General features: G+C 31.1%; 1 protein-coding gene and 1 long non-coding RNA gene across 2 annotated transcripts; one reads left to right on the forward strand and one right to left on the reverse strand.

Moving 5' to 3' along the window:
* Positions 1-1,170: 1,170 nt before the first annotated feature.
* LOC131629910 (protein DOWNY MILDEW RESISTANCE 6-like) lies at positions 1,171-7,719 on the forward strand. The gene is made up of 4 exons (XM_058900711.1): positions 1,171-1,374; positions 1,453-1,703; positions 6,420-6,741; positions 7,020-7,719. The coding sequence occupies exons 1-4, from the start codon at positions 1,174-1,176 to the stop codon at positions 7,251-7,253; spliced, it is 1,008 nt and encodes a 335-aa protein (XP_058756694.1). The 5' UTR covers positions 1,171-1,173; the 3' UTR covers positions 7,254-7,719.
* Positions 7,720-24,467: 16,748 nt separating this feature from the next.
* LOC131629944 (uncharacterized) lies at positions 24,468-25,090 on the reverse strand. Its single transcript, XR_009292161.1, has 2 exons — positions 24,923-25,090; positions 24,468-24,837 (listed from the first exon to the last, which is right to left on the reverse strand). It is a non-coding gene; the product is annotated as an uncharacterized LOC131629944 (long non-coding RNA).
* Positions 25,091-25,510: the final 420 nt, after the last annotated feature.

Raw genomic sequence — 25,510 nt, forward strand, 5'->3', positions numbered from 1 at the left:
TTCAAAAATATGATTGTTGGTGAAGACAAGGTAAAAAATCTTGGGGTGGTGTAGCTTCAAGTGACTATAATCTTTATGGTGGAGTGAGATTGTTGGTGAAGACAATGGAAGTTTATGTATTATTTTCAATCAAGGTGGAGATTGTTGAGATTGGTTGAACATATACATGTTAATATTCTTTATGGTGGAGTATGATTGTTGGTGAAGACAATGAAAACTTATGTAGTTTTCAATCAAGGTGTAAATTGTTGGGGTTGGTTGAAAATATACATGTTGAAGAAGTCCCACATCGCTTAATTTTTTAAAGAAATAGGGAGTCCAAGGCTATATATATGATTAAAGTTCTTTTAAGTCTCACATCGCTCAATTTAGTGATGGAAGAGGGAATCTAAAGCTATATATAAGATTCAAGTTTTTCTTTACAAGATGCATCAGTCAAAAGCACTTTAAGCTTGTATTTGATTTTCTTTGTTATCTTATGCTCTTGTATTAGAGTGTTGTGAGATGTAGTTAAATATTTATTTTAGAGAGTGTGGGTGTACTGAGAGCCTGGGTTAATTAATGGTATATTATGTGTTGTAACAATTTTCACATAGTATTATTCCCTGACTATTTATTGACAACGGGCGTGATTTTTTCTCCGGTTTTAAAATTTCCACATTAATCTCTTATGTTGTTATTTTATTTTTTTCCTCTATATTTGTTATTTTTCCAAAAAAACCACTCAACATTGCAAACTTATAACTTAATTCTCCAAGAATCAATTCATTTTTATTTTTAAATTTAAATATAAATTTTAAAATAAAAAATGGCAACCACTCTTAACCGCCCCTTAATTAATGTATTAAGTTAGATGATGATGGGTGAGCTGGCAAAGTTTATTTTAGTAGACTTCATAAGTCAATTGTGCAAATGTATTGTAATAATATTCTAAACTTCCTACATACTCAACAAAAATTTATTGTAAATTTCCCCCATATCTACCTTCCTTATTATATAGTAGTAGGTAATGCCTTTAAACTTTGAGTCTAAATTTTCATTTGACAAGACTAAATTATAATATTTCATGACATAATATGGAATATATAAAGGCAAACTTTATGACTTTACATGATACAAACATATAAAACACATGTAAACACTCGCATTCAAAGAACCTAGGCATTATAGAACATGGACAACATGCTTGTCTCAAGCTGGTTTCATCTTCATTCCTCTGTCCCTTTATCTTATGTTCAACCGCCGGAAAGTAGACCCGGCACGGCTTCTGTAGTCTCCGGGAAGACGATTCCGGTGGTGGATCTTGAAGAACATGATCATGCTGAAATATTAATGCAAATTTTGAGAGCTTCTGAAGAGTATGGATTTTTTCAGGTATGTATACTATAAAATCATTTTGAAAAATATTTATTTGTAACACTTTTATAATATAAAAAATTGTGAGTTTATTAGGTTATTAACCATGGAGTTTCCAAGGAGTTGATGGATGATACAATGAATATTTTCAAGGAATTTCATGGCATGCCTGAAGTGGAAAAGATTAGTGAAAGTTCAAGGGACCCTAATGGAAGTTGTAGGCTATATACAAGTCGTGAAATTAATAAGAAGGATTGTGTTCAATATTGGAGAGACACATTAAGACATCTTTGTCCACCATCAGGTGAATTCATGGAGTTTTGGCCACAAAAGCCTGCAAGATACAGGTAAAATACATAACTCCTTTTTTTTCGTTTATTTTTTTTATTGCTTAAATAATAAATTCCAAGTTAAAGTAAGAAGAATTTGTATTAAATCGTTTTTATTAATAAAATAATATATTAATAAAGATTTGAAAATCACCAAAAAAAAAATAAAAAATTCTTACGTACTTGAGTATTAATACGTTAAGTACAAATTAATTTAAAATTTAAATATATTTTAAAATAAAATAATTGTAAAAAATGACAAATCATTGAATAATAATATTTAATTATGAGAGTATCAGTACTCAATTAAATTCAAAAGTACGGGATGTTCACCAATAAAAAAAGAAGGATAATCGTTAACATATAATGAATGCAAAATTGACCACCTAAAAAAGCAAAGATACAGGAAGAAATATCACAAAGAGAAAAACAACGGAACAACTAAAAAATTGGATGGATTTTACAAACAAAAACATCCGAGCATCTAACAACCTTACTCTTAGGGTTCAAGGTTGATCCCAAACTGTTTGAACTACCATCAATATATTAGAGAACAACAAGAGAAAACTAAAAACCAAAAATCACACCAATTTTAGAATTGAGACAAATACTCGATCCGCTATTGGTTTAGCCAGATGATAGAGTTCTAAAGTCGATCAGAGGAAATACATTAGTTCACCTCTGCTCTATCTAAAAACCATTTCAAGGTAAAACATATTTTTTCCTCCACATTTTTCACAGTTATTTAGACATCATTAAAGATACCATTACGAATCCTCCAAATACATGGGACAATCAACATGCCAAGTCATAGCAAAATCACTTATGGAGTTAGCCCCAACACCTAAGAAAGGAAATACTCAAACTTAAGAGTAAGATTATTAGGAATAATCATCTGTCAGCCTAACCACTTATAGATCATATATCAGACATACAAAGTTAACTCGCACGTGACAAAGGTATACGAGAGAACGACTCATCCAAACCCCACATAAGGGATAAGTGATCCATTAGAATTAGACATAAAATAATAAATTTACATTTTTATATTTATTTTTATTTTTAATAGATTTATTACACATTTAAATTCTTAATCTTAAAATAGTAAGTTTATTAGAACTAATATTCATTTTTAATACAAATTAAGTAATAATTATCAAGTATTATGATTATTATTAAAATGACAAAGTATTTAACTTAATTATTGTTTATTTTTACAATGAAAAAAAATATACATTTTATTTTAAAAATTATAATTTTTGCGGAATTTGCTTCTAGTTGGAAGCGGGATGAAAGATCAATTGTTACTCATGATTATATTTGGAGGTGGGGGCGCCGGTAATACTTAAATCTATCTCCACCCCGCTCCATTTTCATGCCTAATTAAAAATAATAATCACCCCGTTTAAGCCGATTCTCCCTAAAAAAAAAAATCTATCTTACATAAACTATCAAGAATAAACCACTACTTTAGAAGGAACTCAACAAACCCAAATTATGGGATGGTAGAGTTCTCAACTATATTAGAAGATAAAGAAGAATTAAGAAGGTCTAACCGAACATAGTAAGCAGAGACAACATAAAAGACACCATCTCTAATATGATTCCACTTCCACTTATCTCTATCCTAAATTAGAGAATAACTATGAGCACATAGATAAAGTTATCATCCACATGTAACTCGTGGAGAAAAAAATTCTCATTCACCAAGATCTCAAAAGAAATATATCATACTCAAGGATCCTTACAAAATGAAATATGGAGGTCTGTTTCCACTTTCCTAAAAATATCATATATTATTTAACTTTTTAAAATAGTGCTAATTTTATTGACCATGAAATACCGAAGGTATGTATTATGGATGCAAGAATTACATGTCTAGATATTATAAAATTTTAACTACAGAAAATTGAGTCATGTTAATAAAAAATTTTTTTATTTGTTTTTACCTTCACAAATTACAAAACAAAATTTAATCTTTTGATATCCAAGTCTACTTTTAATTAAATTAATAAAATAAAATTATTGGATAACAATCACAATAACATAAAAAATTTCAATTGGATTAAGAGATTCTTGATGGTGGAAGTTGATGTGTTCCCGGTTGACAAATACAACCTCTTTCCTAAATATCGAATATTTGTTATCCTTAAAGTTGATTAAGAAAGTTACATGTCACAATCAAACATTGTGTCCATCACATTCTTAGTAACATCATACTAAGAACTTACATCTAAAGTTAGCTGGAATATTATTATTATTATTTTTAAATTTCCCTACTTTTTCATTTTATTAATTTATGAAATATGAAATAGTTGATAATGAAACTTCCATTGAATTTTTCTTACAAAGACTTATGCATTATCGCAGTAATATTTCTCATCTAACAATGTTCTTCTAAAATTTCTTTTAAAATATCAATCAAACTAAAAACTACATAAATTAAAATAAACTTCCCTAGCCAAAGCCTTCTTATCTCTAATTATCAATCAAAAACAATAGTCTCCCAACAAAGTAACACAACCATATGCATGGCTATTATTAGTACAATTGGATGCATTTAATTACTTATAAGTCACATCACATGTCTATTACTCCATATGTAAATTAGAATGAATAATAATTGAGCATATATCAACTAACTACCTGCCCTTTTTTCTCAAGAAGTGTGGTACCTGTCACATGCACTTATTTCATGCATATACCTCCCCATTTTTGAATATATATATATATATATATATATATATATATATATATATATATATATATATATATATATATATATATATATATATATATATATATATATCAATTTTTGCTATTATTTCATGCACAATTTGAAATATGATTTGGAATAAATTGTATGAAATTAAAAAGAAAAATTACTTATAACTTTTGAAATATAATTTTAATGAAAATATAAAAAAAAAATTGGGTGTGTTTGTTTCAAGCTACAAAATAAGATTCCTGAGAATATAATATTGGAAATGCAATAATCTCATGTTTGTTTCAAGTTAGTGAAAATTATTCTCGAATGTTTTTTATTCCCAAGAACTTATTTTGCAAATGATTTCTTCTTTATTTAATTCCATGTTAAAGGGTGGGAACCCAACAATCCCTTGGGAGTAATGTCCAACTAACTCCTAACTTCTCACTAACACTATTTTATTTTTATTTTTTATAATTTTTAAATTAAATTAAATTTGTGAACATTCCTTTGAAATCTAACTTTGGGCCAAACACATACATAAGAATATTATTCCCGAGAAAATGATTCCAAAGAGTGTAATTTTATAACTTGAAACAAACACACCCTTTGTGCACAAAGTTGATGCATGTGTCTTTAAGATGTTCAAAACAAAAGTTGATATTAAAAATATCTGAAAATAATGAATACAAATTGAAATCACCATAAAAGTTGACTTACATGAATCATAATTGAAGTATTGTTATGTCAAGCCAATTAGTACCATCCACAATATGCCTTATACGACTATTTAATATTAAAAATAAATGTTCTAGTTCGTGTTGTAATTGTATAAAAAACGAGTCTTCATTTCCTCCACCATATGCTTGACAATCTTTACAATGAATCTGGTTGATGTATTGGAGTATCAAACTTGTGATGGGGGACTGAAGATGAACAACTAATTTTTCATAGTTGCACCATCCAAAACAATATTCTCTGATATGTCTAATTGATTTAAATTTGGGTGTGAGAGTACATCCATCAATTTCAATTGTTACATCATAAAAATAACAACAACACCATGCATAATTTTAAGAACAAAAAAAAAGCAACATCTCATAACAAATATATTTAATCAGATAAAAAATTTAAACCAAACTTATATTTATCTCAATCACATCTCGAGCCACATTCTCTCACAATTCCTAGATCACACTCTCTCACACCTCCTAGGTCTTCCTCTTTTGCACCTCCTTGGTCATACTCTCCCGCATAGTCGCCATCTCCTTTTCTAATATTGTCTCTTTCTTTCTTTGCTTTTTCTCCTCCAGCATCTTATCTACTAGCTCTTCAATATGCTTTTTTGTGCATTTTGTCACTCTTTCACTACGATCTGAAAAATAATCTCAGGCTGATGCCTAGTCCGACACCACATAAATGACCACATTGCTCATTTGTTCCAATCACTTCGACTGATAGTCATTGCATCATTGTGAAACAAAGGTATTATCATTGGTTTTTCCAACTAATAAATCCTACAGTTAACCTAAATAAATATCCGCTAACAAATTGAATTAATTATATTTTATAAAATTATAGGTCACATATGGAGGTGTTAAGTCATGCTCTTTGGATTTGTAATATAGTCTGATGTTGTCAGACGTGTCTTAAAGGCCCTCCAACACTATATAATTTCCCTTTTATACCAATTTATCATCTCTAACAAGAATAAAGTTTGTATTGTATTAAACAAATCATGTAACTGTAAAACAAACCATTAAGGATAAAATAAATACCCCAAGATCATCTCACATAGTTGCTTTCAAGTCCCCATCAACCTGAACTCCAATCCTCTAATAAAATTTCATTTTTTTTCCTACCAAGTAATGTCAAATAACTCTTAAAAGTCATAGCATTCTGTCTATAACACTTACCACTTTGTAAACAAAAATCTACCAGCAACCTAACACCGGTTTTGTGGACTTTGGTTAAAAAAACTTATTATGAATGACAAGTTATTTATTATGAATGACACACTTTTTCAGCGAAGTAGTTGGGAGATACACTCAAGAAATGAGAGTCTTAGGGCTCAAAATTTTGGAACTTCTATGTGAAGGGTTAGGACTTGACCCAAAATATTGCAATGGTGAACTTAGTGAAAGTCCACTATTGCTATCTCATCACTATCCACCTTGTCCTGAGCCAAGTTTAACTTTGGGAGCTCCCAAGCATCGTGATCCTAACCTTGTTACCATTCTTTTTCAAGATAAAGATATAAATGCTCTTCAAGTCTTCGAGGATGGAGAATGGATTGTTGTTGAGCCAATTCCTTATGCTTTTGTTGTTAACATTGGACTTATTTTACAGGTATATATATCTACATATATTTCTATCTATCATCATAATTTTTTTTAGGGTTAATAGTAGTTTATCCCCTGTAATATGAGCGTGTTTCGGTTTACCCCACCGTTGTCAAAGGAAGGTTTTGACAACGTTTTTTTTAAAAAAACCGTTGCCAAAAGGTAGGGAGGGGGGAAAAGCAAAATTCGCTAACATTACAGGGGGTGAATTACTATTAACTCTTTTTTTATACTAGTTTATTTGACAATTTATTATTTATGCTAACATGAATTTGCATTCACTAGATCATTAGTAATGGAAGGCTTATAGGAGCTGAACATCGAGTTGTGACGAATTCAGAAACTGCGAGAACGACTATCGCATACTTCATTCGTCCTACAAGCAAAAATATTATAGAACCTGCAAAGTCTTTAACATGTTTAGATGCTCGTCCGATATACAAGCCTATCACGTTTGAAGAGTTTTTGAGAATTTTCATGGGTAAAGGTCCTGATATTGAACCTTACTTGCTCTTATAATCTTTCCACCAAGTAATTATTATTCATTCAGTTAATCTATTTCAAAGTTTGTTAGAAATTAGTTTTGAATATGTTATTATTTTAGTTATTGTGACTACTGTTGAGCTTCCTATATAAGCTCATTTGTATTCTTTTGTACTATTTGTAGTTCTATGTAAAACCATGTATGGATTATTAATGAATAAGAAATAAGTCATTTAGAACTCCCAATTTTAATCACATATTATGGCATCAGTAAGAGCATTTGAGAGTTCATTAGATTGCTTCAATAGTTAGTGGGAATTTTTGAAAAATTGTTACATGCATCTCTTTTTCATCTTGAATTGCCATTTATTTTCTCCTCCTTTTTTTCCCTTAGCAATTCCTTTGATTAATTCTTGTGCAAACATTATCTTCATTGATTTATCTTTCATATTTCCAACTCTTCATTGTTTATTTATCATTTATCCTATGTCACCATACATCCGTGCGTAGCTTAACTTCTCTGTTCAACAAATTTTCACATATATTTTTCACTCAAACTTTAATGAAAGAATATAAAAAGAAGAGTAGAGAATAAAAGAATAAGAAAAACATTGTAAAAATCTGAATTCTTGTGTGATTTGAAATGAGGAGAATCCTCCTTTATATATATAAAAAATAGCTTATAAAAAAAAAACAATTCATAGAATTTTTAATGCTCATAATCGATTATGTGTTAGGTCTAATCGATTATGTAGACAAAATATAAAAGGTTTTCAAATTCTCCATCACTAACTGATTTGAAGCTCTTTTAAACGATTAGGATGCACTACAAAAGAGATAATGGATTAATCCTAGGGCGTTAATCAATTACCTAGTGTAAATGACATTCCTAAAGGTTTATTCAATTTAGTAACCAACTAGTTACTTGCGTAAAACATTTCTTGTGATTTTATAAAAGAAGAGAGACTTCAAAAACATTTTAGTTTGTGTGTCTGATAGTTGCCTTAGCATCTTAGAAGATACTCTTATACTTTTACAATACACAACTCACTCAAATATAATATTAGACGGACTTTTCCACTTCGTCTCTTTAACAACCTTGAAGTTTCAAGATCCATTACTAAATTCATCATTGATACATCACTTCATCTGAGAATTAATTTCTTCTATCTAATGAGACTTCATATAGCTTCTTTAATATTCCTTGATTTATTAAAATATATATTTTTCTTAATTTTACATTATTTTTGTTTCAATCTACAAATACAAATTTATTGACAAATTCTAAATCTTCTTCATGATTATTATTTTGAACCTTGATGAGATCAAATGCAAAGTTTTGTTGCACACCCAAGTTCAATATATTCCCAATGGTTTGCTTGCATTTGTTTTTGGTATAAAATTAACAAAGGTTAGATAAAGAAAATAATTTATTGGTTACAAGTGAAGAGATTATGTAAGGAATATTAATTTTGAACTAATACTTTTTTCTGCTCTTACAATCCATCCTAGAGATTATATTCACGTTTATTTAAGTTTCACTATTTTCAATCCAAATGCTTTCATTATCAATATTTGTATTTCATAACATAGCATCCAAGATATAAAGTTGTAGCATTTACATTTTGATTAGCTGGTGAGGGTTTTATGCTGATATATAACTAATGTTTCTTGTGAATTGATGTGTTGGAAATGTCTTGAGTGTTGTTTCTTGTGAATTGATTAGTATATAAATAATAAATAAAATATAATAAGGAATTTTCTCCTCGGTTGTCAGCTCACCTGAGGGAATACATCTTTTGCAGACCTAAACAATGATGAATTGCAAGAATATCACCAACAGCTTCTTATCATCCACCATTATCTTTTTGGGTTGCAATATCTTCTTAGTATGATTAAGAATAGGTTTCTCAATGTTGTCAGTCATGAAAAGAATTAAATCATTGAATTTTCTCCTTGGATGACAACATTGAGAAATTATTCCAAAATATAACAATGGATTGCAAGAGGTAGAATCAACAATAACAACGTCATTTTGTGAGACTAATTGCAAGAGCAAAAATATATTTTGTTCAAGGTTAGTAAAATTTATTTCTTCAATGCATGGATGTAGCAGCAGCAACAACAACAACAATAATAACAAAAACAACACACAACCTTGAAAGATTTTCTAACTAAATGTGAAACCTTAATAGATTTTTGTGTCTTGCAATCCATCATAGAGAATGATGTTAACGAGTTTGGAGCAGCATCAGATGAATTAAGTTAGGAAAAAATTGAATAAATGAATTATTTTATAGATAAAGTTGGGTAATATTTCCATTCAGTTGGTAGTCTAGCCAAAATAATAGATGACTTAATATTTAAATAAAAAAAAGAATGACGTCATTATAAAAGAAATATAAATATAAACTACAGTTGTTGAGATTTGAAGTAAGAGTCCCTTAGTTAGTTTTCCTCTTGGTTATGCATATCAACCGAGTGAATAGATGGTATATTTTAAAAAATATATAAAACGTGGCTCGCTCAGGGTTTATACCTCAGTTTTCTGTTGCTTGAGGTGAAAGCTTTGTCATAAAATGTATCATTTGTAGTTGTTTACTTTTCCGATCTAGTCTGCACCCAGAAAATTAGAGTCAAAGTACCCACCTTAGACACAATTAGTCCCTTTGGGCTACCTTAAGCTCATTAGTGGTGTGCCAATAAGATATCTCATATTCGGTTTTCGTACGGAGCGAAGTGATTTTTTCAGGGATGCTTAAAAATGGTTACAAAGACATACAATAAACGTGATATCAAGACAAGATGCAATGAGATAAAGGAGAGATCAAATCATACCTCATTACCTACTTTCTTCAACTGGCTTTTCCCCTCGTCTTTACCTAAGTTACAAGAGGTAGTCATTATAGAAAAGATAGCTTTTGCTTTGTCCATCTTGAATCTCTTGAGTAACTACTTGTAGTACTTTGCTTGATTAATGGATATGTATTTCTTATATTGGTGAATTTAAATTTTGAGGATGTATCAAAGCTCCCCCATCATTGACATCTCGAACTCATTCTACATCATATCATAAAATTCCTTACACAATGGTTCACTTGTAGCACCAAAGATGATATCATCTACATAAATTTGTAATAATAATATGTCATGCTCAAATTTTTGATAAAAAGGGTTTTGTAAACCTTTACACCTTGAACATTATTTTTTTAATATGAACTTTCTCAGACGATCATACGAAGCTCTGAGAGCTTGTTTCAGGATGTATATAGACTTTTTCAATTTAAATACATGATCACAAAAGGAAAAGTTTAAAAAACTTGGAGGTTGATCAACAAGCACTTCCTCTTAGATGTAAGAGTAATAAATCCAAGATGCAATAAAAAGATAGAAGCATACTTATGGTTTCTAATCAAGCTACATGACTATAGGTTTCATCAAAATCGATGTCTTACCATTGATCATATCCTTTTGCCACATGTACCGCTTTATTTCTCAAAATGTTTCTATCCTCACCAAGTTAAAGGAAAAAGACCCAGCAGGTTCCAATCACTTGATTAACTGAAGCTTTGGAAACAAGTTCCAAAATGTTGTTTCTTTCTGTCATACCCCAAAATTTGCCCACTATATTTCAAGCTTTGATTCACAAGATTGCCCAATTGATCAATAGTCGACTGTTTTGATCTAAAAATCAACTATGGTCAAATTATAGTCAAAACTCCTGATTTTTGGTCGACATCAATATTTTAAAGTCATATTAATCATTTGATCAAAGGTTGATCATGATTCATCAAGAAAAGCTCAAAAAATCATCAAAGAGAAAAGTTCCTAAATTAGGGTTTTAAGGAGAAAAGTCAACCCAACTTTGAACAGCCATAACTTTCACATGGAACATCATAAATTTCCCAACCAAAGCCTAATTTGAAGGAAATTGAATTCTATACAACTTTGTCTCTCTAAAGCCCAGGCCAAAAATGCTTCATTTCAGAGATATGAGCCAAAACATTACAGGTCCTTCTAGAAGCTCGCAAAAAAGCAGTTTTTTGTCAGGAGCCATATCTTCAAGATAAAATCTCCAAATGCAAAAAATCTTCCAAAGTAGCTTATAGAGGACATCTTGATATTTCTAAAAAGTTCTATAACACCTTCATAGGATAAAAATTATGACTGTCAGAAGTTGGAGAAGTTTGAAGGAGAGCATAAAACCCTAAATGAAGAATCTTGTATTTTCAAGTAATGGGCCATGAATTTTAGGTTATCCATGTGATTTTAAGATCATTCAAGGCCCAAAGGTCATTTGAAAATTATTTTATGATTTTTATTATATTTATTTTGGGTTTATTCCTTTAAATTCAACTTAAATCAAATAAAATCAAGATAAAATAAAATCAAATAAAGTGAAGGATACCATTCATTGAATCTGGACCTATTCCATCTAGCAAAGCCATAACACGTGAAAAAAGTTTGGAAAATAGATGGAGGATCAAAATAGAAAGATTTGAATCAAAGAATCAAATCAAATTTTTACCATGATTCCATTTGATTCTTTCTTTGTTTCTTAAACATAATTTGATTTCCTATATATACACAAGTAATCCAACATGAGAGACGACAAAACCCTAGCCTCTCAAGCATATTTCAAAGTTCCAAAAATCACATAAAAAACAAAGCTTTCGTTTTCATTGCTGCACCCACCAAAAGATCAAACCAACCATTCCAGTGATCCCAGGAGGCATCAAAAGGCAAGTAAGTGTCAAAGCACGGTTCCTTGAACGCATAAAACCTTAGTCTCATGGTGTTCATATGCATTCATTCTTTACACTTTTTGTTTTACGTATGTATGATTATTTCCATTTGAACTAGCCATCCATTTGAGTTTATGGCATGCTTTAGAAGAGTTTTGAACCATTACATGCAAGGTTTGAAGCCGGAATCACTAAGTACCATGGTTAGGGCATAAGAGGTATACACGATCGAATTAATTGTTGCAAGCGTTTTTAGGCCAAACGGACATCACCAATGAATTCAGGGGATGATTTTACATAGATCTGGACTATGCTTGTTCTTGTTGACATTGATTTTTGCAGGTTTTAATGTTCGAAGGATTTTTTGCAAGAAAATCCGCAACAAATTCCCAAGTTAAATCCGCAGGTGACCTGGGAGAAGACGATGAACAATACTCGTTGAAGGGTTGGCCGTGCGTGGCTAACCCTCATTCGCTGGTCAACACTACTGACTTCTCTTCCCTCATTCTATTGGCCAGTCAACTATTCCATTCCCTCTCCCCAATTTTGATTGGATGTGCAGGCGTTAGTGGGATCCACGTCACTTCGTTCTCTCAAATTCCATTAACCAACGAATTTTTGATTATTATATTTTCTTTTTGGTTTATGATCACTTGTTAAGCGTGGTTCAGGTGGTGAATCGTGAACGTGCTGGTTGCCAAAGAAACCCGTGTTTGATCCCCAGGTTGTACAATTTTATTTTTCAATTCGTTTGTACACTGATCCAGCGCTCTCTACCAGCCATCCCTCACCATACGCCCTCTAATATCCACCCCTGATCTTCATCAGTCCAGATCTGAAGGACCAGAAGATGCTTGCTCACCATGGAGCCTCAGAACATTGCCACACAGGATCCAGAGCTAAGTTCTTCTAAATTTTTTATATTTAATTACATATTTCTTATTTTTTTAAAAACTATTTTGTTTTATTAATTATTAATTATTGTTTTTCTTTTCTAAAAAAATCATGTTATTAAACAATAAAGTCATATATTGAAAATTACTATATTTAATCGAAAATCTGACTTTTTTTTGTAAATTAGCCCTTAATTGTTTTTGAACCTCAAAATTAATCGTTTCTTTACATAATTTTCAAAACCAATTATTTTAATTAGGATTTAAATGATTAATCGAGAATATGATAAATAGATCCTCCATACACTAACTTTTTTTCTTTCTTCTTTTTATTCTTGATTTTCAGGATTGATCGAAGATTCGACGACGATTCAAGATATTTAAGTATAATAATTAATTATAGTTTCTCTAATTTCCGTCTTTATTTTCCGCAAAACCCCCACAGGTGTTTATTGTAAAATCCCCCACCCATAAAACTGTAATAGCGTAAGTTTTACTTTCTGCATTTTAATTTCCGCACGATTATTTATTGCGTGGTTAGTAATTAGGGAGTGCAACCCCTGAATTGAATTAGAATAATTTATACAAGATAAATATAATTGAATTGAATCACTTGATTGTGACACACACTCACCTTTAGGGTAATCTCTCTTATGCTGCCTTTTGATCGAAATAGTTAAGTCCCTTCGAGCGTAGGGACTCCTTAGCATGTTGCCCTCGATAAAATCGTCATAGTCCCTCGATATAAAGATCATAGTCCCTTCGAGTTGCCTACGATAAATATGATCTTGTCCCTCGACGTTGCCTCGATAAATGATGATCACTCCTTCGAATGCTAAGGAGTCTTTACATGTTGCCTAAAATGACTATTATATTCTTCCCTAAAGACTACCTACCCTCTTTATGGTAGGGACAGTTTTATGGCGAATGATTACCCTCGATGACCCGATAAATCCAATGAAAGGACTACCTACCTTCCTTATGGTATGGATAACCCTTTCAAACGAAAGACTTAAAGAACAAGAAAGACAAACTTAGGGTAGGTGGCTCTTAACTGCTTGCTCACAATCAAATCAAAGTTTCAAAATGCTTTTCACACCTCTTTTCAAATTACTTTCGAAAAGGCTACACTTATTTACAAGTTAAAGTCCTTATTCAAATATTTTCTAATCACACACGACACTTTTTCAAACAATTCAAACAAAAAAGTGAGCTAAGCAATTAAGAGCCCATGGATAACCATGGATACAAAGGATGCTTACACCTTCCCTTTGTATAATCTACCCCCCGAACTCAAGTCTTTTAAAAAGGTCTTTCTTGTTCTTTTAGCCTTTCCAATTGGATAAAATAAAAGTCGGTGGCGACTCTTGCTATCCGCAACATTTCAAAAAGTCAGTTCTCCCACCGTATTACACTTTCATATTGATTTAGCCCTTCTTGCATAGCAAGAGACCAATGTTCTTCGATGAGGGTCTCATTAACATCCTTTGACTCAATTAAGGAAACAAAATCTATGTAGTTACTTACCTTTCTAAGGGAGTGTTGAGTTGTAACTTTCTTTGAAATATCTCTATTAACATTCTGAATTGGATGGTGCTTATCAGTCCTTCATTCTTTGGGTAGATCTTGATTTTCTAAGTTTGCTTCTTTAAGTTGAATTTTTTCATTTAGAATTTGATCTCCCTCTTGACCTTGACCTTGATCTTTTTATCTTGATCATCATCTTCCAGAGAAGTTTTCTCCAAGATATATACCTGCATAATCAACAACTACTACCTCTATAATCAAGGGGTTAAACTTTTCAAAAGTAACATGAACTAATTCTTCAATTTCCAGGATCTTTTAATTAAAAGTTCTGAAAGCTTTTCTAGTAGTGGAATATCCTTGAAATATTCATTTATTAGCTTTTGTGTCAAATTTACCAAGATTATACTTTTTGTTGTTAAGGACAAAGCATTTGCATCTAAATACTTGTAAACGATCAATATTTGGCTTCCTTCCTTATAAAACTCACAGGACATCAACTTTAGAATTGGTCCTATCAATATATGATTCAATACATAGCAAGCAATTCTTACACCGCTGGCCAAAAAAAAAAATATTTAGGAAGGTTAGACTCATTAACATCGTCCTTGATAGCTCTTCTAGGGGTCTATTCTTCCTTTATGCTACCCCCATTTTGTTGGGGAGTTTTTGGAATGGAAAAGTTATGTTGTATTCCATTCTGAACATAAAACTTTTCAGATTCCTCATTATAGAATTCACCACCATGATCACTTCAAATCAATGTAATCCTTAATTATTGTTCGTTCTAGATAACCATGGAAAAAGTTTTTGAAAGGCACCAAACACGTTTCTTTTCCTGAGTTAGAAATATTTTCCATGTATAGCGAGAGTAATCATTCATAATTACAAGGTTATATATATTTCATCCACAAAATTTGGTTTTGGATGGGCCAAAAAATTCATGTGTAAAGGTTTTAAGGGTCGATTTGCAGAAACTACATTTTTACCTTTAAAAGAGACCCTTGTTTGTTTACACTTTTGGCTGTCATCACATATCTCAATTTTTTCTAAACCTACATTTGTCAAGCCAATCACTAAGTCCTTGTGTACCAACTTGTTTAAGTGGTCCATGTGGATATGGGTTATTCTCTTATGCCACAACCAAGATGCATCCTCGTTATGTAGAAGACAAACATCATTTGAAGGAATGTTGTTTAGATTTGTGGTGCAGGTGTTTTCATTTCTCTGGCTAGTAAAAATGGTTTGATGAGGTTTAGATTTGATAACCCTGCATCCATAATAATTAAAGGTTGCACTTTTATCTTTGTCACATAATTGACTAATGCTTAGTGAACTACTCTTTAAGCCATCTACTAAAGACCCTCCCTAATAATTGAATTGAGGAACTTACCAATGGTACCATTAAGAATGATTTTCCCTTTGTTGTTGTCACAATAGGATACAAAGCTTCATTTTTTGGGAGTTAAAGAGGAGAGCAAAGTCTTATCTTTGATCATGTATTTTGAATTGCCTCTATTAAGATACCACTTAATGTTTGATAGTGTAAAGCACTCTTGCACAAAAAACATGTTAAACATGTGACTCCATACACAAGAGGAAGGGGTGGATTGTGCAGGTTTGAAAATCGCTAATTTAAAACAAAATCATTTAAGAAATTAGAGTTTGAAAACATTTTACCAATAGTGTTTGAATAAGCAGCGGAAATTTTAAGTAAAGAAATTTAATGAAAAATAAAATAGATAAGGGAAGAGAGAACGACACCATAAATTTATAAAGGTTTAGTCTAAAGAAGTGACCTACTCTTCTCTCAAAGAACTGATATTGAGAATATCCACTATTTTCTTAAGAGATTTTAGAAAGTTAAGCCCACGAACCCCCTTATACAAGAAAATGAAGTCTTAGGCTAACTTCCAACCAAACAACGAACTAAGGCTTGAAACGGTTAGTCTCCAAATCAAATAATGAACAATGTGTCGAGCGGTTAGTCTCTAAGCCAAATGGAGATTTTGCTCAAGTTGATCTTGAACCAAGATGGAGTTTTGAGTTGTCTATACTTTGAATCGAATGGAGGTTTTATACGGGCTGACCAAGAACCAAAGTGATATATTTATCAGGGTGATCTCAAACCAAGATAGATTTTGAATGGGATGAACTCAAGACTGTTTTGAACATATTTCAATAGTTATTATTCACGAACCCAAAAGAAAGCTTTTCTTCAATGGCAGCGCTCAAGAATTGAACACATATTTATTCTAATCTCCAAAGACAAACAAATAGATTTTACAATGATTTAACTCCCAACAAAAATCATAAATTCCTAGGGAGGAATGATTTACTCGAGAAAAAATTACTCCTGGTAAATTTACAATAAAGCCCTCACCCGGAAGAAATTCTTCACTAAACTAAAAAAATTCTCTCAGAGAACTATGGCTAAAACATGTGAGAAAAGTATAAATGAATTAGAGAGATTATGAGAGAAAGGAAAAGTGAAGTTTTGACATTTTCTGGATGATTTGAAATGATAGAGAAGTTCTTTAGTTGGCAGTGCAAATAATCGATTATAGCTTGCTAAAATGGAAGGTTTTGATAGATAGTTGGTACCAATCATTAAAAGACTATCACATTCCATTATAGAATCGATAATGAAACATCGAATCGATTAGTCTATAAATCTAATTGATTACACAACTTCAAAAACTTTTCTTAATTAACCGGGAAGACTCCTAATCAACTAGCTAGGCTCCAAAAACTTTTTTTGGTTGTTTTAAATAAAAGGTGAGAGGCTTCTTTATGTTTTTTTGTGTGTGTGTGTGTGTGTGTAATTTAGCTATAATACTTCCAGAAACTCCATTGTCTCTTTACAATATATTAATCACTCTAACATACACGGTCATACTAGCTTTCACACTTTCTCTCTAAAGGATAGATGGATCCACCACTTTGTGCGTCTTTGGTCAATTGAGCTAATTTGAGTAATTGATTAACTTTAAGTGTGGTCTGCATCAATACCACTTTAAGTGTTGTCATCATCAAAACCATGCCATCATCAAAGTTAAGAAGTTTCTTATTGAATCCTGCTATCCAGAAGCTTTATCACATATGATCACTTTTTGATTATGCTTGCAAGCACATAGGTTCACATTCTTCCCCCTTTTTTATGACGACGAATCATTTTTCAGAGAAGTGTAAAAGAAAAAGCCGGTAGATAGACTTTAGAGTGGTTAAACTCCTCTTCACAGGAGTAGGGAGTAAACTCTACTCTCTCTAAGAGTATACTTCTCCCTTTTTGTCATTATAAAAAATATGGGTAAATATGGTAAAATAAATTTTACATATGCAAGCACATACTCAAAGATATTACTAAGGAAAGGAAACACTTTCATTAATTAAAAACATGCAAAGCACAAGAAATAAGAATGAAACAGAAAGGGTAAAACATTTAAGACAACTAAGAAAGTAACATATTTGCCTCTTCACCTTCCTCACTAGATGCAATTAGATATATGAGTTGGTTTTTGCAAGTTTCTTGGTGAGGCAACAAATCCATGAATTTTTTCTCCTATGCATTCTAATTATTATCTCTTGTTGATTATGGAGGACGTTGTTGAGGATATTGTTGGAATAGGAAGAAAGAGGGAGGTCGTGTTCTCTACTTGTTGCATGGTCTTGGCGGTGCTTTTGGAGGTAGTGAAACAATTTCCCTATTTTTCAATTTTGAACCTCATTTGAGTTAGGGTGCTCTTTCCTATTTTTAAGCATTTACTCTCTAATTATTCCTCTTCTAAATCGTAGCCATAGTACAACAATATTTTTTGTGATTAGTTTGCTATATGGTAAGGGTGTGTTCTTCTTTTTGTTATCCATTATATGATGAATTAGTGCATCAGTTAAATTTTTCTCAACTTCATTTTCCAAAAATCAAATCAGATGCATGTCATATTTGTTTATGTGGCTAGAGTTGTTCTTTCTTGGGAAATGAGCATGATTCACCATACAGTGAATTACTCGAATATTTGTGCGTATTATGACAATGGTGAAGTGAATAAGAATGATAGAGGTATGATCAATTAGAACGGAAATAGCAGCATTATCACAATTAAAATGGTTACCTTTCTCACTTTCATCATAGTCGTAGTTATTGCAGGGAAGATTGCATATTTGTGTGAATTCTTCAAGGGTAAGCTAAATTGGATGCTTCTTGACTTCAGAGCCAAGCATTCCACTTGTATATTAGAGGTTGACATAGAACAATCTCGCTAAGGTATAAAATCTTTCTTGGAGTACATCAAATACGAAGTTTCTCAAGACGACATCAGTGAAAGCTTAGATAATGTTGAAATCTTTGAGGAGTTTCTCATCCAAATAGCGAGACTCCAAAATTTCTCCATCAACATAGTAGTGGTTGAAGTTTGTTTCTTATTCTTGGGTTAAGAAGGTTTCAGAGTGGTATGAGGATGAGGAATCAGTGGTGTGTGCTCTTTATGGTGCCAGTGTAATGATGATGAAGAGATGAAAGAAATTTGCTCTAAAAACAAAAGGATAATGCACATATGATTGGGTAGAATTAGATGAGAAGGAAGAGGAGAAAATACTTTTTATAACAACTGCCTAGTCGATTAGAATCTCTTTCTAATCAATTAGGTTAATAAATGCGTGTATGTGAACGTCAGAAACTAGTCGTTGCGCTGTCTTTCAATTATCTAATCGATTAAGTTTTCTATCTGATAGATTATTTTGTACATGGTGTATTAGATGTGAATTTTTAAAATTTTCGAATCGATTAGGCCCTTAGTCTTTTTGGGCATTGGGTTGAATTTTGACTTTGGCACCCTGCATTTTGCACCCTTAGTTGTTCTGTTTGCATTCTTTTCTTGAAAAATGCTAGAAGTTCATTCATTTTATTTAATCATAATTTTAAAATGACGAGCAAATAATAAAGCACTTATTTATAGGGTTAATTAGAGTATTTTGATTATTTAACTTCTAAAAGTGTACTACCTTGAATATCAAGTAATCTTGATAAAACCTCTATTTATTGCGGGAATGGTACTATATTATCATGCTTCCTTCTATATGAATTGTTGGACATGAGAGCTGGTGTAACACATGAGATTGATGAATCTATTACAAACTTATCTTCTCAACCTACTAAGAGGTTAGTAGATCATAATAGATCATAAATGTTCAAACCATCCTCAACGGACATTTGCATTTGCTTTGATCACGATCGTTAATATAAACCATCAGCGAAGATCCTTGGATCACAAGCATTAGTAGAGTTAAGCACTACTGTATACTCGAGGGTATACGTTTTTCCTTGCATAACTTTATTTAGTACGCACTACATCTTCATTAAAGCTGCAAAGCATTCTGCAAAAACACATTAGATTTTGTCCATTGGTATCCAATTTTTTTTGGTCCTGATGCTTTAGTAGTTCTATAAGGCCTAGTGTTACTACATTTAAACCTTATTAATTTATCAAAACAAAATGGCTCTAGGTATCCAAATCTATCAAAATAAGAACATTTGTAGACAAAATGATTCAGTTTCTTCTTATTAATAATTTATTATGTGATCTACTGAATTTAAACACTAGTCCCTTTTTATTCAAGCAATGCCTTTGATTTTATAGAATCAGTTCAACATTTTCTTTGTCCTTAATAAATTTACTTATGGTTTCATGCAAAATTTTCACTTCCTTTTTCATCGAGACTCATGTTTCATAAATATTATCTTGGTTTATAAAGTTAGCAATTTCATATTTCAATGTTTCATTACTACTTTCAAAAGACTCAATTTAGTCTTTAAGATCTAGGTTGCACTATTTAATTTTATCATTTTCTTCGATTATCTTAGCGCTTAATCTAAATAATTGCTTATATGATAATTTTGTAATCTCATAGTCATCTTTTTTTGTGAGAAGCTCTCAAATAAATTTTATCTTCGTCATTGAAAGAAAATTCTTCGAAGGTTTTACTAGAAATTAACTCTTTGAATTTTTTTTTATGTTGAATTTACGAATGTATTGTTTATTTGGACTTTCTTCTCTATAATTTGTATTCATCGGCAAGAATACAACTTTTTGGTGAGGTTATTCATAGCCCCAAAAAAATTTGCGCAAGTGAAGAAGATAAATATCCAATGATTCATGTTATTCGAAAGAATAAAAATAAGGGACAAAACTTTGTGTTGGGTAGATAAGAATTCACTATTTTTGTTTTAACGGAACAACTTTTTTCTAGTGGAACAATTAACTTAGAGTTACTAAAGGACTTACCCTAGTTATAACTCTTCACACTCCATAATCTTTCTCTTAATATTTTCAAGATGTGAAGGAAATTAGGAAATAACAACTTAAACCTGAGAAAAATAATTAAATTGGTCCCCTTAACAACTACAAGCATGATACTATTGTAAGACTCACATTGAGCTTTCTTTGTAAGGGTTTTGATTTTAAAAACTAGTACTTGAAGGTTTTGAGAGAATTCATGAAAGATTTAACTGTCTTCTAAGATTGTTTAAAGGAGGTGAGACCTTAAGGATCTTCAGGTTAGCGATCTCTCAAAGTAAGGAGAAGATGTTGAAGAAGACATAAAGGTGGCCATGAATTACCATATAATCCCAAAGAAGTTGGAATGGATGTATATAGCGATCTCTCAAAGTAAGGAGAATATGTTGAAGAAGACATAAAAGTGGCCATTAATTACCGTATAATCCTACAGAAGTTGGAATGGATGTATATAGGCCCTGCAATTAGGATGTAGTTGAGAGGGTATAATGGATAAATGCTTTATGAGTCTTAATTCCTAGTCATTAAGAAATGTGATTGGACCTAACTCAACCCTATAAAATCGGCTAGTAGAGTAAGGATTTCTTCTACTTATAAGCACATGTTCAGGTAATATATTGTCCAATGTGGAACTCTTAACACATTCCCTCATGCGCGTGACTATACAATTGGAGCGTGGAAATATATGGTTGGTGGCCTGATAGCGGAAACGTGATAATAGGTGACCCACCAGATCTTAAACGAGGTTCTGGTACCATTTTAAGAAATGTGGTTGGGCCTAACTCAACCTATAAAACTGACTAGTAGGCTAGTAAGCTCTGATAGCATTTTTCAGATCATATAATATTCTATGTGAGGTTCTTAACAATAATCCTTTATATGAAGACAAAACTCCACCTCTTGAAATAAGAAGTCATGTATGGAGAAGGAGCACCCTATGAATTAGTTTCAAATGTGGTTCCCAACTATGAAAAGTGCCACACTCCAATCTCAAAGAGAACCTAGCTACAAGAAAGTTGGAATTGGTACAAGTATGATGGCTCACAAAATATATAGGGTGTCCTCAAGTACATTCATAACTCGCATATAGATAATGGATTGAATTCAGGGCATATGAATATTGGGTGGTCAAACCAATGTAAATTTCAATACAAACATTAAGACACAATAACAATAGTTGAAACACAATGTAGAGTGCACATTAAGTTGTAAAGAGAAATTATTTAAAGCCTTGTGAAGCATAAAAAAATTTGAACTTAGTTGTATGAAAATAATGGAAACTAATGAAAGTGGTTGAAGATAAAGGTTTCATTAGAACAACAATAAAGTTTAACAAGAAAGGAAGAAAAACAATTGAATTATCGAAAGAGGCTGATGATAGAAAACGTAGGAATAAACCACTCTACCACCTTTTATAATTAAATTTTTTATCTGGTTTGAGAATCCTAGATAAATGGTTCCAAATCAAATAGTGAGATATTATCTGGTTTGAGAATCCTAGATAAATGATTCAAAGGTCATGATCGGGCCAGTCTAGCTACATCAAGTCATCAAGAAAAACCATTGTTCCATATGATAGTCATGATTTCGTCTTAATCAATGGTAGGTAATAAATGCTCGCATTATATCAAGTGAGGGTGAATGTTTATCTATCCAATTTAAAGTTGGGTAAGGTTAACTTCGGTAAAAAATATTTTGAAAACAACATATAATTGTACTATTTAACAACATCCCAAACACCTCACAACCGGACGACGACCCATAATCAATGTTACTCTAACCTAGGAACACCTTAACATAAGACTAAAGACTTAATCACTAGCCAACTAAAGACCAAACACCTCATTATGAGTGTGAAAAGAGTCATAAATTGGTTTCGCCAACTAAAGACTTGCGGAAAATTGTAACAATATTAAGATATTAAGTAAAATAAAAATGATTTTCAACTTAAATAATACAAATATTATGATATAGATGTTGTGGTAGAAAGAAAATGTGATGATACACTTGGAGGTCATGGGGCTGCGGCGGAGCCAGCGCCCGGCTAGGTCGGGCAGCTGCCCAAGCTCTTCACTATCCCTTTCTCAATTTTTCTCTGTTTCTTTACGTAACCATCTTCGATAAAACGCCTCTCAACCTATCTCTTGATTCTTTTTCTTCAATTCTTTCATTTCATGATGTTGATTGTTGTACTGCTGGTTCCTTTGCGGTGTGTAAAATGGCAGAGGATTGTCGCCGACTTGCCGTTGCTACCGTTTTGCAACTCGTGAGTTACGTGTTCGACAAAATGTTTCAACTGATTTCTTCCTCTTTTGTGAGTTCAGGTAGAAGCTGTAGTGTAATAAGTGGTAGTGTGAATGAATTTTTTGGTGATACGTTAGCAGGTCCTTTCCAAGATGATACAGATTCCCTACCCAGTAATCCAGAATTTCCAGATGTTGATAGATTTTATGGTGACATGTCGAACGATGAACATTTGTTAGGGATAAAAAACTTAGTTTCCAGTGTTCAGAATTTTTAAATGTTTACATAAGGAGATTTCATACATTCTTTCATTTTTAAATAAAAAATTTCTGATTCATCATTTTCTCCCATTCATTCTGTTATAGAAATTATGATGCCACACTCAATATGAACATATCAATTGCCAAGTTACAATGCTCTTTATTTTATTTATTTTAATTTTTGGATCTCATTTGTTGTCTTTTTTTCTCAGTATTATGGGCCCGTTTGTTTTGGCTTTTCTTAAAAATGATTTTTATAGTGTTACCAAATTTTGTAAAAAAAAAATTTTACAAAGAAACTTTTTATAAAAGCTTCAAATGAAAATTTTGTTTGAATAGTTATTCTTAAAATGTGATTTTAGGTATTTCATCTATTTATGGGGAAAAAAATTGGATATCAAAATTTCAAAAAATAACTTAATTTTGAAGCTATTTCAAATAGATTTTCATAAAAATCATTTTTGAAATACAACTTTTTGAAAAAGTTATGATTTTGACTAAGTTTCGGTCTTCAATTATGTATGTTTATGTTATAGGATGTCAAATTAAGTGTTTCATTTTAGAAAAAACGAATATAAAAAAATTTGTAATATTTTGAAAAATGATTTTAGAAAATCTATTTTCAAAAATACAAAGAAAAAATCCATTTTTTTAAAGCTGAAACAAACTGGCCCATAAGGTGAGAGCTTCCATACCTTCAAAAAGTTATGAGAGTTTCATGTGATTGTTTATTCAACTACTACGATCTGATGCTATGTAAATCATTTAATTGCCAAGCATTGATGAACAATTTTAATTGCCAAGAGATAAAATTTGTGTTTGACATATAGATATGCTCATTAGTAGAAATGCATCATCCACAAGATAAAATTTGTGTTAGACATATACATATAGACATTGCATATAGCAGTTTATTGTCTGTTATGCAGAATATGTTATGTTTATAATGTTTGTTCTGTAAAATCTTTTTTAATTTATTCATTAAGAGTATGTAGTTATAATGGATGATGCTAAGTGAGAAGTTGGAAGGTTGGAGTCAACATGATAACAAGAAACAAGAGCAGCTGTTGAATTTTATTAATTTGTACTTGTTATTTAAAATATTATACCTTTGATCTAGGAGTTATTTTGAAAAAAATTAGTTTGTTAAAATGTCTAGCTAGAACTTGGATACACTTTGAAAATAGAATGAATTTTATGGAAAAAAAAAAAAGATTGGATAAAGAAAAAATATGACTATGATATAACTTGTTTTGAGAGAAATCGGTTTTAGAACTAGTTCAAATAAAAATTATTATGTCAAATATTTTCTTGATAGAAAATTATGAAACCGGTGGTAATTTGCCCAGGTGATAGTCTTTAGTATTTTTTTTTTTTTTCATTACAAATATATTAAAGTACAAAGCCATAATAACAAATTGCATATATGTTGCAAATTGTATTTAGTATTTACATTATAATTAAATAACATCTCATCAAACATTCATGGCACTAGTATAATATATTCATAATCCTGCATCAAGTTCTTCAGAGTCATTTTGTTTTGGAAGGATCTTCAGAGTCAACAACAATACATTTGTAATTAATGCACTTCATAACAAAATATTCTAGAAGTAATGTTTTGGGACAATCGTCATCATCATCACATTCGTTAACAAGCGCTGTTAAGAAAAGATAACAGAATCATGTTACTAAAATGTAAGAAATGAAGAAGGACAATTGAAGAAAGGATGAAAAATAACTTACCACCAACTTCTCTTGCAACAATAAATACGAAATAAAATAGAATTATAAGATAAATAAATTTGAGAAATTTGCCCATATTTTTCCTTCTATGTATTAATCAAAATTTTAATATCTTTATAGTGTCTAAAGTTTAGATTCTTCTAAAAATATATTGAATAGTTTTTAGTACTTATGTTCTTGTTAAAAGCCATTCTTAAGATTATTTTGTTATTAAAGAATATTTGAATTATTATTAAATGTTTTTTTTAAATAGATCAATGCATTCTGATTGTCTCTTTAGCATCTTTTGTAAGTAAAAAGCTTGCTAATCATTAAATTTATTATTTTTTAACTAAGTTTTCATTTTATTTTACGAATCATAAGGATTTGACCTTTGAAAACGAGTGATACAGTGACAATTTAAAATTTCTTTTGAACTTATCAATAACAGCATGAAATTTGTGTTTCTTGAAGTACTCTCAAGTAAAAAAAGTCTTTTGTTAATTTTGGATTTTGATTAGCTATTAAAATATCTTTTTTCATACATTAGATTTTCAATTTATTTATATAAAATTATTTGGTGACAGGCCTTCTTCTCCAGTAGTTTGT

The sequence above is a fragment of the Vicia villosa genome, unplaced genomic scaffold, assembly GCF_029867415.1.
Source record: "Vicia villosa cultivar HV-30 ecotype Madison, WI unplaced genomic scaffold, Vvil1.0 ctg.000622F_1_1, whole genome shotgun sequence".
Classification (NCBI taxonomy): Eukaryota; Viridiplantae; Streptophyta; class Magnoliopsida; order Fabales; family Fabaceae; genus Vicia; species Vicia villosa.

Bases quoted from the DNA above. Each gene is read 5' to 3' on its own strand.
- LOC131629910 (XM_058900711.1), top strand. From the start codon at position 1,174: ATGGACAACATGCTTGTCTCAAGCTGGTTTCATCTTCATTCCTCTGTC. The intron at 1,704-6,419 runs GTAAAATACATA...ACACTTTTTCAG, and splicing joins CAAAAGCCTGCAAGATACAG to CGAAGTAGTTGGGAGATACA. The intron at 6,742-7,019 runs GTATATATATCT...TGCATTCACTAG, and splicing joins ACATTGGACTTATTTTACAG to ATCATTAGTAATGGAAGGCT.